General features: G+C 34.6%; 1 protein-coding gene across 4 annotated transcripts in view; it reads right to left on the reverse strand.

Annotated features, from left to right (window-relative positions):
* Positions 1 to 14,983, reverse strand: part of ARHGAP20 (Rho GTPase activating protein 20) — a 114,933-nt gene that overhangs the window by 22,673 nt on the left and 77,277 nt on the right. For 3 of the 4 annotated variants that reach the window (XM_074400562.1, XM_039471507.2, XM_074400563.1), the window contains exons 6-9: positions 14,005 to 14,089; positions 11,143 to 11,220; positions 8,872 to 8,938; positions 6,195 to 6,383 (exon numbers count right to left, since the gene is read on the reverse strand). In XM_074400562.1, coding sequence (XP_074256663.1) covers positions 6,195 to 6,383; positions 8,872 to 8,938; positions 11,143 to 11,220; positions 14,005 to 14,089 — 419 coding nt within the window. The remainder of the gene's footprint in view (positions 1 to 6,194; positions 6,384 to 8,871; positions 8,939 to 11,142; positions 11,221 to 14,004; positions 14,090 to 14,983) is intronic. The other variant, XM_074400564.1, reaches the window with a different exon arrangement.

Raw genomic sequence — 14,983 nt, forward strand, 5'->3', positions numbered from 1 at the left:
AAAAGAGAGAAAATTCAAATAGATACAATAAAAAATGATAAAGGGGATATCATCACCAATCCCACAGAAAGTACAAACTAACATCAGAGATTACTACAAACACCTTTTGCATATAATCAAGTAAATCTAGAAGAAATAGATAAATTCCTGGACATTTATACCCTCCCAAGACTAAACCAGGAAGATGAGTTCCTGAATAGACCAATATCAGGGCTGAAGTTGAGGCAGAAATTAATAGCTTACCAACCAAAAAAAAGTCCAGGACCAGATGGGTTCACAGCTGAATTCTACCAAAGGCACAAAGAAGAGCTGGTACCATTCCTTTTGAAACTATTCCAAACAATACAAAGAGAGGGAATCTTCCCTAACTCATTTTATGAGACCAATATCATCCTGATACCAAAACCTGGCAGAGACACAACTAAAAAAGAAAATTTCAGACCAATATCCAAGATGAAACATTGATGCAAAAATCAATAAAATACTGGCAAACCAAATGCAACAGCACATCAGAAAGCTTATCCAACCTGATCAAGTCGGCTTCATCCCAGGGATGCAAGGCTGATTCAACATCCACAAATCTATAAATGTAACCCATCACATAAACAGAACCACAGAAAAAAAGCACATGATTATCTCCACAGATGTAGAGAAGGTCTTTGACAAAATTCAACAGCCCTTTATGCTAAAAACTCTCAATAAACTAGGCATCAATGGATCATATCTCAAAATAATAAGAGCTATTTATGACAAACCCACAGCCACTATCATACTGAATAGGCAAGAGCTGGAAGCATTCCCTTTGAAAACTGGCACAAGAAAAGGATGCCCTCTCTCACCACTCCTATTCAACATAGTATTGGAAGTTTGGCTAGGACCATCAGGCAAGAGAAAGAAATAAAGCATATTTGAATAGGAAGAAAGGACATCAAATTGTCTCTGTTTGCAGATGACATGGTTGTATATTTAGAAGACCCCATCATCTCAGCCCAAAATCTCCTGAAACTGATAAGCAACTTCAGCAAAGTTTCAGAATACAAAACCAATTTGCAAAAATCACAAGCATTCCTATACATCAATAACAGACAAACGGATAGCCAAATCATGAATGAACTCCCATTCACAATTGCTACAGAGAGAATAAAATACCTGGGTATACAACAAGGGATGTGAAGGACCTCTTCAAGGAGAGCACTGCTCAAGGAAATAGAGGACACAAACAAATGGAAAAACATTCCATGCTCATGGATAGGAAGAATCAATATCATGAAAATGCCCATACTACCCAAAGTAATTTATAGATTCAATGCTATCCCCATTAAGCTACCAATGACCTTCTTCACAGAATTGGAAAAAAACACATTAAACTTCATATGGAACCGAAAAAGAGCTCACATAGCCAAGACAATCCTATGAAAACAACAACAACAACAACAACAACAAACAAAGCTGGAGGCATCATGCTACCTGACTTCAAACTATATTACAAGTCAACTGTAATCAAAACAGCATGGTACTGGTACCAAAACAGAGATATATGCCAATGGAACAGAACAGAAGCCTCTGAAAGAATGCCACACAACTACAACCATCTTATGTTTGACAAATCTGACAAAAACAAGCAATGGGGAAAGGATCCCCTGTTTAATAAATGGTGTTGGGAAAACTGGCTAGCCACATGCAGAAAGCTGAACCTGGATCCCTTCCTTCCACCTTATACAAAAATTAACTCTAGATGGATTAAAAATTTAAACATGAGGCCTAACATCATAAAAACTCTGGAAGAAAACCTAGGCAATACCATTCAGGACATAGGCATAGGCAAGGACTTCATGGCTAAAACACCAAAAGCCCTGGCAACAAAAGCCAAAATAGACAAGTAGGATCTTTTTAAACTTAAGAGCTTCTGCACAGCAAAAGAAACAATCATGAGCATGAACCAGCAACCAACAGAATGGGAAAAGATTTTTGCAATCTACCCATCTGACAAAGGGCTAATGTCCAGAATCTACGGTGAACTTAAACAAATTTACAAGAAAAAAACAATGCCATCAAAAAGTGGGCAAAGGATATGAACAGGCACTTTTCAAAAGAAGACATTTATGCAGTCAACAATAATATGAAAAAATGCTTATCACTGGTCATTAGAGAAATGCAAATCAAAACCACATTGAGATACCACCTCATAGAATAGCAATCATTAAAAAAAATCAGGAGACAACAGATGCTGGAGAGGATGTGGAGAAATAGGAATGCTTTTACACTGTTGGTGGGAGTGTAAATTAGTTCAACCATTGTGGAAGACAATGTGGTGATTCCTCAAGGATCTAGAAGTAGAAATACCATTTGACCCAGCAATTCCATTCCTGGGTATATGCCCAAAGGATTATAAAACATTCAGTTATAAAAACACATGCACATGTATGTTTACTGCAACACTATTCACAATAGCAAAGACTTGGAAATAACCCAAATGCCCATCAATGACAGACTGGATAAAGAAAATGTGGCACATATATACCACGGAATACTAGGCAGCCATAAAAAAGGATGAGTTCATGTCCTTTGCAGGGACATAGATGAAGTTGGAAACCTTCTCAGCAACTGATACAAGAACAGAAAACCAAACACTGCATGTTCTCACTTGTAAGTGGGTGTTGAACAATGAGGACACAGGGAGGGGAACATCACACACTGGGGCTTGTTGGGGGTTGGGGAGGCTAGGGCAGGGATAGCAGGGGATTAGGGTATTGGGGATAGCTAACATTAAGAGAAATACCTAATGTAGATGACCGGGGGATGGATGCAGCAAACCACCATGGCACATGTATACCTATGTAACAAACCTTCACAGTCTGCACATGTACCCCAGAACTTAAAGTATAATAATAAAGAAAATTAGTTTTTGCTATAGATATGATGATATTTCTTAGCAAATCTAACCTAAAATTGAGGCAAAACAGTGCTTACATAGAAAGTTTTCATGTAGTAATATTGAAAACAATGAATGTTTAATCGTAAGTAGTAACAAGTTGCTTTGTATACTTCTTGTGCTGTCAAAAGTTACAACAAGAAGCAAAATCTTTATTCATATACAAATTTACAGCGAATATGTTTTTTGAGTTCAAACTACAGTTCGAGTAGTGTTATACCAGCCTTGATGCAAGAGCAAAGATGATTTCCATATCTCAAAATCCATTTAACTATGCAACTGAAGAGCTTCCATCTAACCTTCAATTGGAAGTGATTATCTGCAATGAAGTAATATGCTAAAAGGCAAATACCAAGAGACGAATCTAACAAAAGTTTACAAATGCGATATAGAAGAGAAATATGTTCAACTGAAATTAGATGCTTGTAGAATGATATCAGTGTTTGGCAATATCTATGTGAGAAAATGTTTTCAAAGATGAAATATAAGAAGTTTATTATAGATCAGACCATTTGTACTAAATTTTGATGGCTAGATCACTAACTTTAAACTCCAACTAAGTGAAATGTTATCCCTCTGAAAGAATTCACTTCTCACTCATTAGATTTGTATTACATAAAATTGTACACAATTGTTATATTTTGAATTATAATCAGTATAATTTAGTGGAAATTTGTTTTTTCTCCTGTTACATAAACACATAATATCTTTGATTTGGGATACTGATCTGCAAAATTTTACTATCCAGCACCTTACAGAAAGTTTGCTGATCCTTGATCTAAATCACTGATTACCAAAGCAGTTCATCAAATTCTTCTGTATTTAAAAAGAAACAACATTAGTGGTTCACCTGTAATTTTTTACACAGGTGAATATGATGCTCAGCTGGCCCTTGGCATCACTGGTCTATAGTTGTTCCACCCCTAATCCCATTTACCACGAATCATTTACGACGGGAATAATCTAGCTTCACTCCCAATAGAAAGAGCAAGTCATTAGCAAAACTAGGTAAAACCCTTAGGATACCCAATTCCTGATTATTACAAAATAAAGTTGATAAGGGACCCAGAAAAACAGTTTTGAAAAACATAGTACAAAGGTAGAAGAGAAGACTATTATTCTCCTGAGCCTACCTATAAAGATACTCTTTGTATCTTTAATGAGCTAACAACAAACCTATTGTTTATCCACACAACAGATATTGACTGAATATTTATTTGTGTATGCCAGGCACTGTTCCAGGTGCTGGGGATATAGAAGTGAACAAAAAATACCAAAATCCCTGCCTTCATGGAGCTCACATTTTGGTGGATGGAAGACCATGATGTCTCAGTGTACCCCTTTCAAAATTACCCAAGGTGAGCAAAAAATTTTAGAGTCCAAAAACTCAATTTACTCTTATAGAGAGATGACTATTAACAAATTCAAGGTCAGTTTGTATATCTGATGTTGGCAAGATAAGGGAGTCCCTGATGCCTGTGATGACTGATCTACTGATTTACCAATGACTTTAGTAAAGTATAAAGTTTGAGGCTAGATCATCAACAGAGAGTGACAGGCTGAATGTGCATGTGGGTAGAAATGTATATAAGAGAATGGATTCAAGTAGTTGGAGAATGCTGCACAGAAACAAAGGTAAGACTACTCACTCAGTATGACGTGCCCATTTAAGGTTGGTCTTTAATGTTACCAAGTTGCCCTGATGCTGTGATTTCTTCTAACAGTGCAAAGAGTTCATCTAGAGATGGGATTTTAGTAGGTATATAGGAATGTAGAAAAGAGGGTCAAAGAAGCAGAAGCAGAGATTTTCTGCTAGACAGGGATGACTGTGATAACTATGGAATTCAAGTTGTATAAGGAGGAAGGTAAAGATGAACGGGGGACTAATGGATGGAGAAAGGGGTAGAGGTTAGTAGGTCTGAAAGAAGCAGAAGGAATCTGGGCTTCCAGAGATGAAAAATAGAATGAACAAAGGCTGAGTGAAGAAAACAGATGGCGGTTACAACTCTTTTTGTCCAATAAAATGTCAAAATCTTGAATCAAAGGGGCAAACAGGAAAGCAAGTTTCACACTGCAGTTACAATTTGTTGATGCAGTTATTTCAGAAACTATACGTTTTAGTATGAAATATAAATTAGAAATTAAATAACTTTAAATGCATTAGAGGAGATTCTGTTTAAAACAGTCTTGGTATATATTAACATTTAAAGCAAAAAAAAAAAACCCCTCTTTACAATGAGTGCTGGTTTAATTTGTTTTCTCTGACTTTGGATAGCTACATACAAATCTTTCTTAAAGTAGGTTTGTTCTACAATGAAGATAAAAACAGTATGAATTAATTTTTCATTAATGCTATAGCAGTTGAATCACATACAGATAAAGAATTTCAGACTTTCCCCTGGCACTCAAATAATGCCAATAATCTGTCAGGTGGCAGGAAGGTGCCCTCAGTAATCTGTCAAGGTCCATGCCACTCCTTTAAACTTATTATGCCTGGGGTCCAAGTTTGCTTCTTTTCAAAATGCAAATCCTTGGGTCTCCCAGTTGGTTCACATTGACAAAGACAGCTATAGAAATTCACAATCAATTTTCTACTATCTCACTCATACTTTTTGGTATCAAGTTTCTCCTGCTGCTTATACAATCTTCCTTTCAGACAGAGCTTAAAGCTTAAACTTGGGTTAGGGTAAATTATGGTTCTCTTATATTGAACATCACTTTTATCATTCCAGAGTCTTCATTATGGGGTGGGTAAGAGACAGCTATGTTCACAGGGAATTCATATTAGATTAGTAGGCTAAGGAGAGACTTCTGTAGAAATAATCTCCATTTTCACATATTTAACAGCACCAGAATCCAGGTAGGGCATCACAATCTTCTGACACCCATCACTGACAGCCTCTTTTTTATAATACAACCATTTAGGGAGAACACACAGTTGGAGTGTGTAAAAGTACAAAGAAGGCATTGAAGCACCTGCAGCACTGCTTAGTGCCTTTGACTCTGCAGTAGGAATAAGGTTAAAGGGGAAAGAATGGTGAAGAAAGAAGGAACAGACTGTATTGCTACTAGGTACTGATTCTAAGTCAATCATACCTATTGCTGATTTATAAAAACATCTTCTTCCAAAAGCCCATTTTTCCTTTGAAAATTACTTAGCAAATTCCAAACCAAAAATACCTCATCTGGCAGGAGTTTTGAGTCTTTGCCTTTGTACTAAATTTACGTTTAGGAATGAAAACTTTTGCTAGAAGCAACTCACTGCTCAGTTGCTGGGCTGCAGCCAGGCGGCTGGGCTTCAGGATGAACTGGCACTGCATCTCTCGGGGTAGCTGTTCCATAAGGAAGGGCTCTTGGAGGTTGAAAGGGGTGGTAGAGTCCTTTGATCCTGGTGTCAGGAGTGCAGTGTCGCGAAGATGGCTCATTTTAATTCCATATGGATATTCATGCCCTACACAGAGAAAAATCTAAATGTAGACTTCAGGCTGACTGGTACTGTTAGCATGTGTACTACAAAATAGGAATGTACTGCAATTTACTCCTGGGACTTTTGGCATAATCCTTTTGTTTGACAGAATAATCATTTACACCGTTACAGTTGGAGACCATTATGCAGGTGGTCCTACAAAAGTACTTTTAAGAGGAGGAGGCAGAAAAAAGAAGAAAAAAAATCTTTAAAGATTATCTTGTTTGGAATGAATGCACAGATCAGTTTGTGAGTTCCATAACACTGTTCTATTGTCTCCTTTAATATTAACAAGATCTATACATTTTCAGCAAATACATGTCCTTGTTCAGTCTCAAATCTGTGATTTACAATACTTTTTCTACCTACCATGTAAGCATTATAAGGATCAAATAAATAAACATTAATGGCTAATATTATTTACATAACAGGGACAAAGAACTATATATGTCAAGTATCACTATAAATATTATTTAAAACAACATGTTTGTCTAAAAACATTTCATTAATTTTTATTAATTACATAGTTAAGAGCATTGGGGCTGTTTTGATTTATGCTTCCCTCTCACTATTACCCTCTGAGGTTGATGTTCAGAGGCAAAACTCAGAAGGAAGACTACAGGGGATCAGAAACACAGAAACAGATGCAAAAAGGAATGTACAAACTATAAAAACTAAACCCTGGACATCTGACTACAACATGACTTTTACTCTTTAGTAAATAATTACATCTTTTTAGTGTAATCCTCAAATACCATTGTGCTATAGTTGTTTTAAGTACAGAGAGCAAATTCCCTTCTATTCCTGACTTATCACTAAATGTAACTCAGCGAACTCTTACTCTTCCTTTTCAACTGGCCTAGGCATCCAATGTCAACGTTTCATTAATATCAACTACTACAGAAACTTTCATGGATTAAGGCAGAAAAAGGCCTCCATGACAATAATAAAACAAAATCAATTTATTAAAGTAGCCGGCAGCTAATCTACAATTGAGGTTTGCAGAGCACATTAAAATATATGATTAAGAATTGCTGCCAAATCATGGGATGATAATGTCCCATATCCCACTGCTTTTCTGTAAGAGCTAGTCAGGAAGCTAGGGGCTGTTTTAAGCCTAAAAATTACCATCTACATCAATTCAATTAATATATTTTATTAAAACAGTAATTTTAAGTGTTTTATTTTTAATAACTTTAATTATTGCTCATTAACTATTACAAAAATAACAACACTAAAAACAAACCTGTTGAGAGGCCGAGGCAGGCAGATCACCTGAGGTCAGGAGTTTGACCAGACTGACCAACATGGAGAAATCCCGTCTCTATTAGAAATACAAAAAAATTAGCTGGGCGAGGTGGTGGATGCCTGTAATGCAAACTACTTGGGAGACTGAGGCAGAAGAATTGCTTGAACCCGGATGGCAGAGGTTGCAGTGAGCCAAGATTGCGCCATTGCACTCCAGCCTGGGCAACAGAACGAGACTCCGTCTCAAAAAAAAAAAAAAAAAAAAAAAAAAAAAAAAAAAAAAAAAAAAAAATCTGAAAATACAGTCGATTTTGTCTTGAGCTCTGTGCATGATCTGAGTTGTACACTTGTAGAAAAGTTTGGTAATGGATTACTAAGAGCACTTGAAACACTCTGAATTACGCAGTAGTGACCTCATAGATAAATGAAGAATTACATGTCTGGCAGGTAGTAAGCATTTTTAAATTGTTAACAGAAGTTGTCATCATCATCATTATCATCGTCAGTATCTCAAGATCTGGTAAAGATACTGTTCTTTATTTTAATTGTTCTATTTTTTTAATCACACTGAAATTACTGATCAAGAAATACTTTTTAGCTAATGACTTAAATAAGGTAAAATGTAACCTATTTATTAATAATTCCTCATGACAAATGCTAGAAAATATGACTAGAGAAATAGCAAAATAATTTACTTATTGAAGTAGGAGATAGTAAAGACTTTTAGGCATCTAAATGGGTTAATCTAATTTTCTTCACGATGCCTAGGAAGGTTCTGGGTACATAGCAGGTGTTACTTATTGATGAACTAAGATGCATGGTCCTATTTTAGATGGTCTTCCATAGAGGTACATAGTAGGTAGGTAAGGGAACAGAAAATTTAAAAACTGAATATAAAAAATGAATACATAAAAAAATAAATACCAACACATATTTCTTTCTTATAAAAATTTTTAAAAGGTTTGTCAGGATAACTCTGTTTGTCAAATGAAAAAGCAGAGAGAAAAGGTTATATTTTTCTTCCAGACTATACCATTAGTTGCTTGAATAAGATATTATTTGTCTAGCATATAGTAAATCCTTGTTAAATATTTATTAAATGAACATCATGAGATTTCAAATTTAATAGTATTTAAACTTAGGACCATATGATCAATTCTCTGAGACACTTAGAATTATAATTAAAACAAGATCAATGCTATCTTAGACTTTTGCAAAAACTTACCAATGAGTGGGTATGGAGCCTCTTCTTTGCCAGAATTGACCCACAACTGGTAATCTCTCTCAGAGCCCTTAGAGATAAAAGAGTTAAATGCCACAATAAATTTTTCACATTTGATACTCGAATGAGAACACACTTTTTTTGGCTATGTGTCCTCCCTCCTGCTCCCTACCCAGTGATAGTTTGAGATCCATGAACTGCAGTGGAATCAGGCTTTCAAAATAAAGGTAGCCCACAGAATGTAAAATCATAGCATAGCTAGGCCCCTTTAGAAGGAAAAGCAATCTTCTTGGTTCTTAAAGGTGAATCTTTTAGAGTCCTGACTTCTGCTATGTCCCTCCACTTCTTAGAGAATATTGGGTTTAACCTCCAACATGCCCCTGCAAAGACAACCTTATTATCCAGAAAACCGCAAACACTGCTCTGTCTATGATTAAAAAGTAATATCTCAAAGGCTGATTATTAGCTCAGCTGCTTCTGAGCAGGAGGATGACCAAGAGGCTTTGAGGCGATACTTAATTGGCACAATCTCTACTGGCTTTAGTTTGGGAAAGTTCAGTCCTAGGGAAAGAAAGGACAAGAATTCTATTCTAGAGAATAGTCCCCATCATGGAAAACAATAAAATTGTTCACTAGCAGAATTATAACCCAGCAACATTATAAATCCCACTTGAAAGAAATGATACTAAATTATACAGATTTTGCTGAATCCTCTAGGAGGGATAAAACAAAAAGATTTTAGATGAAGCTAGAACAGATAAGCCTGTTGGCAATATTTCATATCCTTGCCTTTAACTTCTGATAAAAAATCATGACCCTGCCCTTATAATACCATAAAAAAATTCCACCCCCATACTTAGTTTGTTACTTACTTCCCACCCCATCTAAAAAATTATTGTAAATAAGAAGGCAAATCTAATAAAAATCCTTTCTTTTTATATAGTATCTGAAAACATTGTCATAATCCCTTAGAACCGGTGTAACAAAATCCCAATTAACAGATTTTTTTTTTTTGGTCTGAGGAGATTAATAATTTTATCCAAAGGAAAAGCATAAGAAAATGAATCATGTCATTAATTTCTCTTCATACCTCTAAAACTATATATTCTAAAATATATTCATATAGCTTAGAAATTAATAGAGGTAGCTACTTTAACCAGTGAATATAATTTAAATGTAATCAAATTTATATTACAAAATTTAACGAATTATCAGACTTGTTATCTCAAATTTTGGTTGTCTTGAATTCTGAAGGACTTACTATAGTACAGTGAATAAGCAAATCTAAACACAATTTATAATATTATGGCATGTCTTAAATATGTGTCATGAATTGCTCTGGAAACAGCACTCCTTGAATGATGTAACATGACACATATTTAAGACATGCCATAGTATTTCACAATATTATTAACTGTATTTAGATTTGCTTATACACAGTGTACTTTCATATTTATAGAGAATCTCATTCAAGGAATAGTGTTTTTAAGTGCTTCCTTTAGTTACCATCCTTTTGAAAGTTATTCCCTTTAATGAAAGTACTCATCGTCTGGTGTTTATTACAACTGGCAGCAAGATGATGAGGACAATCTTCCAGTTCTCTTTCCTCCACCTCATCCTCAAATATTCTAATCTCCACTCTCCAAATTCTCAAAAATTCACCTCTATCATAGAAAACCAAAAGGTACAAAGCTAAAAGCAAAACATGGAAGAAGTGTGGTATGCACACCAAAGATCTCCAAATCCATGATCTAATTCAAGGCCTGTCTTTTTATTTACCAATTCATTAGAGGTATTAGCCATATCATCCTTAGGACCTGTAGCCAGCCAATATGGTTTTATGTAAAAATTCTACTACAGAGCAAATTATTCAGAATTTATTATCCTAAGATCGAGACTTGGGGTAATAACAGGGGAGAAGACAAATTGTGACAAGCAGCAAGGGGAGAAGGAAGATGAAACTTTATTAAGAACCTTATACCAAAATTTTTTTGTATATATATACAGCATATATAATAAAATACATATTGTCACTTTAAAATTATAGTCCAATCTTATAATTTTCAGTTCACCCAGATTTTAAAATAGGAGAACAGCACTACCCATATATTAAGCTAATATTAAAGCTTTACTGTTACTATTTTCTACATTTTGGGGAGTAAAATATGACTTTGGTATCTCTAATAATCAGCTGTCTTATGATGGAAGGAAAAAATTTACATAAATTTAAATAATCAAAGTTTGTTTTTAATTAAGAATAACAGAATAACTTACAGTTATCCCTAGCATTGGTAATGCCATGTTGATAACTTCATTCGCTGTATCTGAATTCATTACTGTTATAGTTTTAGACTGTAGAAAAAAATAAGAAATATAGCTGTAAAATAATGAATTTTAAATCAGGTTAACAAATAATCATTGTCAAACAATTATCAAAGGGTAAATCTTGAATTCAAATGTGGACACAGTAAAGCATAAGATTTAAGTATAACACAAATCTTTGATTATAATTTGCTTCCATTCCCTTACAAATTATGCCCTCTAATAAAACATTTCTCTTAAAGGATGAATGGCTTACAGAATGTAAGAGCTTAAGCAAATAAGAAAGACTAAATATATTTCAGAGAGAGTACATGGACCCAGCTCCCATTGAAAAAAATAAATCAGTGAGATTGGTCCTCTGCCTTATTTTCATAATTGTATTTCCATAATGCAATGGGTAGTAAAAAAAAAAGGACAAGAGCTGAATCTCTATTTCTTCCTGAGTAGTGTTTTCACAATACAGGGTTTTATTTCTTTGTGTGTTATAAAGTCAGGTTAGGTAAAATCAGATAATAATTGGTTACAAAAGACATTTAAAAAGTCACTATTGGGAACTTTCTATGTGTCACACACTGTGACCACTAAGATTTTCATTGTTGAAATCTTTGGAGGACATAAAACCAATGAGTTTAGAAGAAAGAACTGAAAATTTTAGAAACCTCGATTCTATTACCAACTCTGCCAATGAATAGGATAGATGTAATAGCTCTGTGCTAAACTATACTGAATACTTTTACTTAAAAGTAGACAATTTGCAACAAACAGAAAAATAATCAAGATTCTGATATATCTATAGAGCGCACCAAATTCCAAAATGCATTATTTAAATATAAAACAATGTTACGTTGTAAAAAAACTTACTACACACATAGGTTTTAACACATGAGAATTTAAGATTATATTAGTCCATAATAGAGAAGGCTTAAATGGCACAAAAAAGTAGCATAAATAGAAATAAAATGATATAGAAACAAAAATGATATAAAAATAAAGGCAAACAAAATCTGATAATTCATTATGTATCCTTTGATTAATAGAATTTCTTCTCTATAAGCCAATTATTTGACATGACAAACAGCCTCTAAAAATTGTTTGTTAATTGAATTTTAATTAAAAAGAGCATTTTAAATGCATGATTTCAAATTGTGTTCCTGGTAGCCCCAAGGATAATGCAAAATTGTCTCAAAGCGAAACAGGGAGTGTTTGGAGTACCCAACCCAGCATCTGTCTGCTACCAGAGTATCACAGGTATCTTACATACTGTACTTTAACTTGAGAGATAAATTTTAAAAAGGCTTCTGATTTAAAAAATGTCTAAAATTCTTTCCATTTAATTTAAAGAAACTCATGAAGTGTTGTAAAGTGAACAATCTATCCTCCCCAATACTAGGCACATATGTTCAAAACATAATTATAGAAAGTATATTTTTTCCTACATGCCTTTTCTGTATACAAAACAAACGAATTTCAGCAGATAGAGCACTTTGGCTAGTAACAAGCAACAGACAAAACTGAAAATGTGGCAATTTTGTTCCATATTAGCATAATTTACTGACAAGGTGTATATACAACTAGAGGGTAAAGATAAAGAATGTTTCCCACACATGCATTCCTATCTGGGGGACTGGCTCTGGAAGCAGGGCTCCCTGAATGAGAGTCTTGTTATAAGAGCTACTTTAGAGAGCAAAGGACAGAGTATGTCACATCATCCTTGACTTAAGCAGGGTACTAGTGATAAAAACAGAGCACCCAACCTGGCCACATCTCTTATCTTCCCTTCCAAAGTGACAGTGGGACATCAGTCCTTTCTCAAATACACACTTTCCATATACTGAAAAGAAAGTGTTAAAAAAATTTAAGGGATTTCCCAGGAAATTCTGAATGTAACCAACTGCCACAACTGAATCAAAACAGGGTTTTTGTTTTGTTTTGTTTTACTTTGCTACAGAAGATCTCTGTAGTCTCATATTATGAAAATTTGAGTATTTCTCTCAAGCAGTGACATCTGGCATTCAGGAGTTGGTCAGAACATTTGCATAACTTTTGCTTTTGTCCAAAACATAACTATTTTGCACTACATATTTTTCCACACAAAAAACTAATCTGTGTGATCTAGAGCTGTTGTGAAGTATGACAGTTGATAGTATCATAAAATATTCATAAGTTTTCATATTATTCATAATTGATAACATTTTCTCATACTATGATTGCAGTCATCAAATTATACATAATAATTGACTGGAGTTAATGACTTAATATTTGACCAATATGATAAACACTGTGAGGTAGTAAAATGCTGATCCCTTAAAAAGGTCACCTTTCCCAGATCATCCTCCTATTAACCTAAAGGATTCAATCCCTAAAAATGTAAAGAATGAATAACTTTTCAAAACCACTTTCTGCTTAAGAAGTGACAAGTTGGGAAAAAATTGCTTAATAATAATAGGAAATACTCTTTGTGAAAACAGCTTTACTACAAGCCTCTGCAGCTGGTATGGAAAAGATCCAGAAAAATATTCATGCCAGAGGGAAGAAAGAGACATCTCACAAGCAATGTTTTTTCCAAGTATAAATTTTAAATACTGTAGTTCATATGAATTTCTCTTGCTTCATTTTCTCTAGGGTTTATTTTTCATATATATGAAGACATACATATACCCAGGAAAATGTGTTTCCCCCCTGTGGTATTTCTAAATACCTTCCTTCCATAGCACATACACAGTCTGCCTGCCTGCCTGCCCATCTCTCTTCTTATCCATAGTGTTGTCTTATGCAGGGACTTGGAATTTAATTTTCTGGCTTAGAAACACTTACATAGGCACAATTCCCAATGTCCTTGGCGAAGATTTTGAGGGGAATGCTCTTCGGGTAGTCCTTTTCTTTCTCTAGATTGATGTATCTAATCAAATGCAACAACAACCCAAAACAACACTGAGTCAGATGGAATTCGCTAATGGCTTATTTTAGAAATCAATCTATTTTGCTACTATTTCCAATATATTTATATGCTATTTTAAAAAGATAGATGAGAAGACTCAGCAAAGTCAGATTACATTATGGGTTGAAAGAGAATTAAAAAATTGTCAGGACATTAGGCATGGACACACAAAAAAATGGGACATCCATGTCAAATGAGGTTTGAGAAGCATAATCAAGTTAGGGCACCTCTGGGTAATGTTTCACTCTCAAAGCTTCCCTGCCTTCTTTGGGCAGGTCCAGCACCTTACCGATAAATATAGGAACATATATAATACATAATTTACAAGGCCAAACCAAACCAATGGCCTTGTACTTCTCATTTAGCTCTTCAGTAGGATGTAAATCTTAGTTATCCTATTGTGTGGGGAGGGAGAGAGGACAGAAGGGAGGTAAGGACTCTAACAGATGAACCTAAGTCAATCATTTTAGTCTGGCATGCTCAATGGCAGGGATAATAACTACCATTATTTTTGAGGTGCTTAGCAAAAAACCCTGCATTTATGGAAACTTAATACATACTTTGAGGAAACTGTTAGCTCCAATTGGTAGGCTGGAGACAATGGAAAGAGAGATATTATTGACTAACTTCTGTCTAAAATGATTTAACTAGACCTCAATGTTCTCATTCCTAGAAAGTTAAGAAATACATGTAATGAGAGAACATTATTTATAGCAAGTAAGCAGCTAGTATACAATATAGACAGCACCTTATTAAAAGGACAAATGAACAATTTCTACTAAGGAGAAGGGGAATAATTTGGGGCACATCTCTGCAGAAAAGTTCTTAATTCATTTATTAAAGGTTAAAGATTAA

Source organism: Saimiri boliviensis, chromosome 6, assembly GCF_048565385.1.
Source record: "Saimiri boliviensis isolate mSaiBol1 chromosome 6, mSaiBol1.pri, whole genome shotgun sequence".
In the NCBI taxonomy this organism is placed as follows: Eukaryota; Metazoa; Chordata; class Mammalia; order Primates; family Cebidae; genus Saimiri; species Saimiri boliviensis.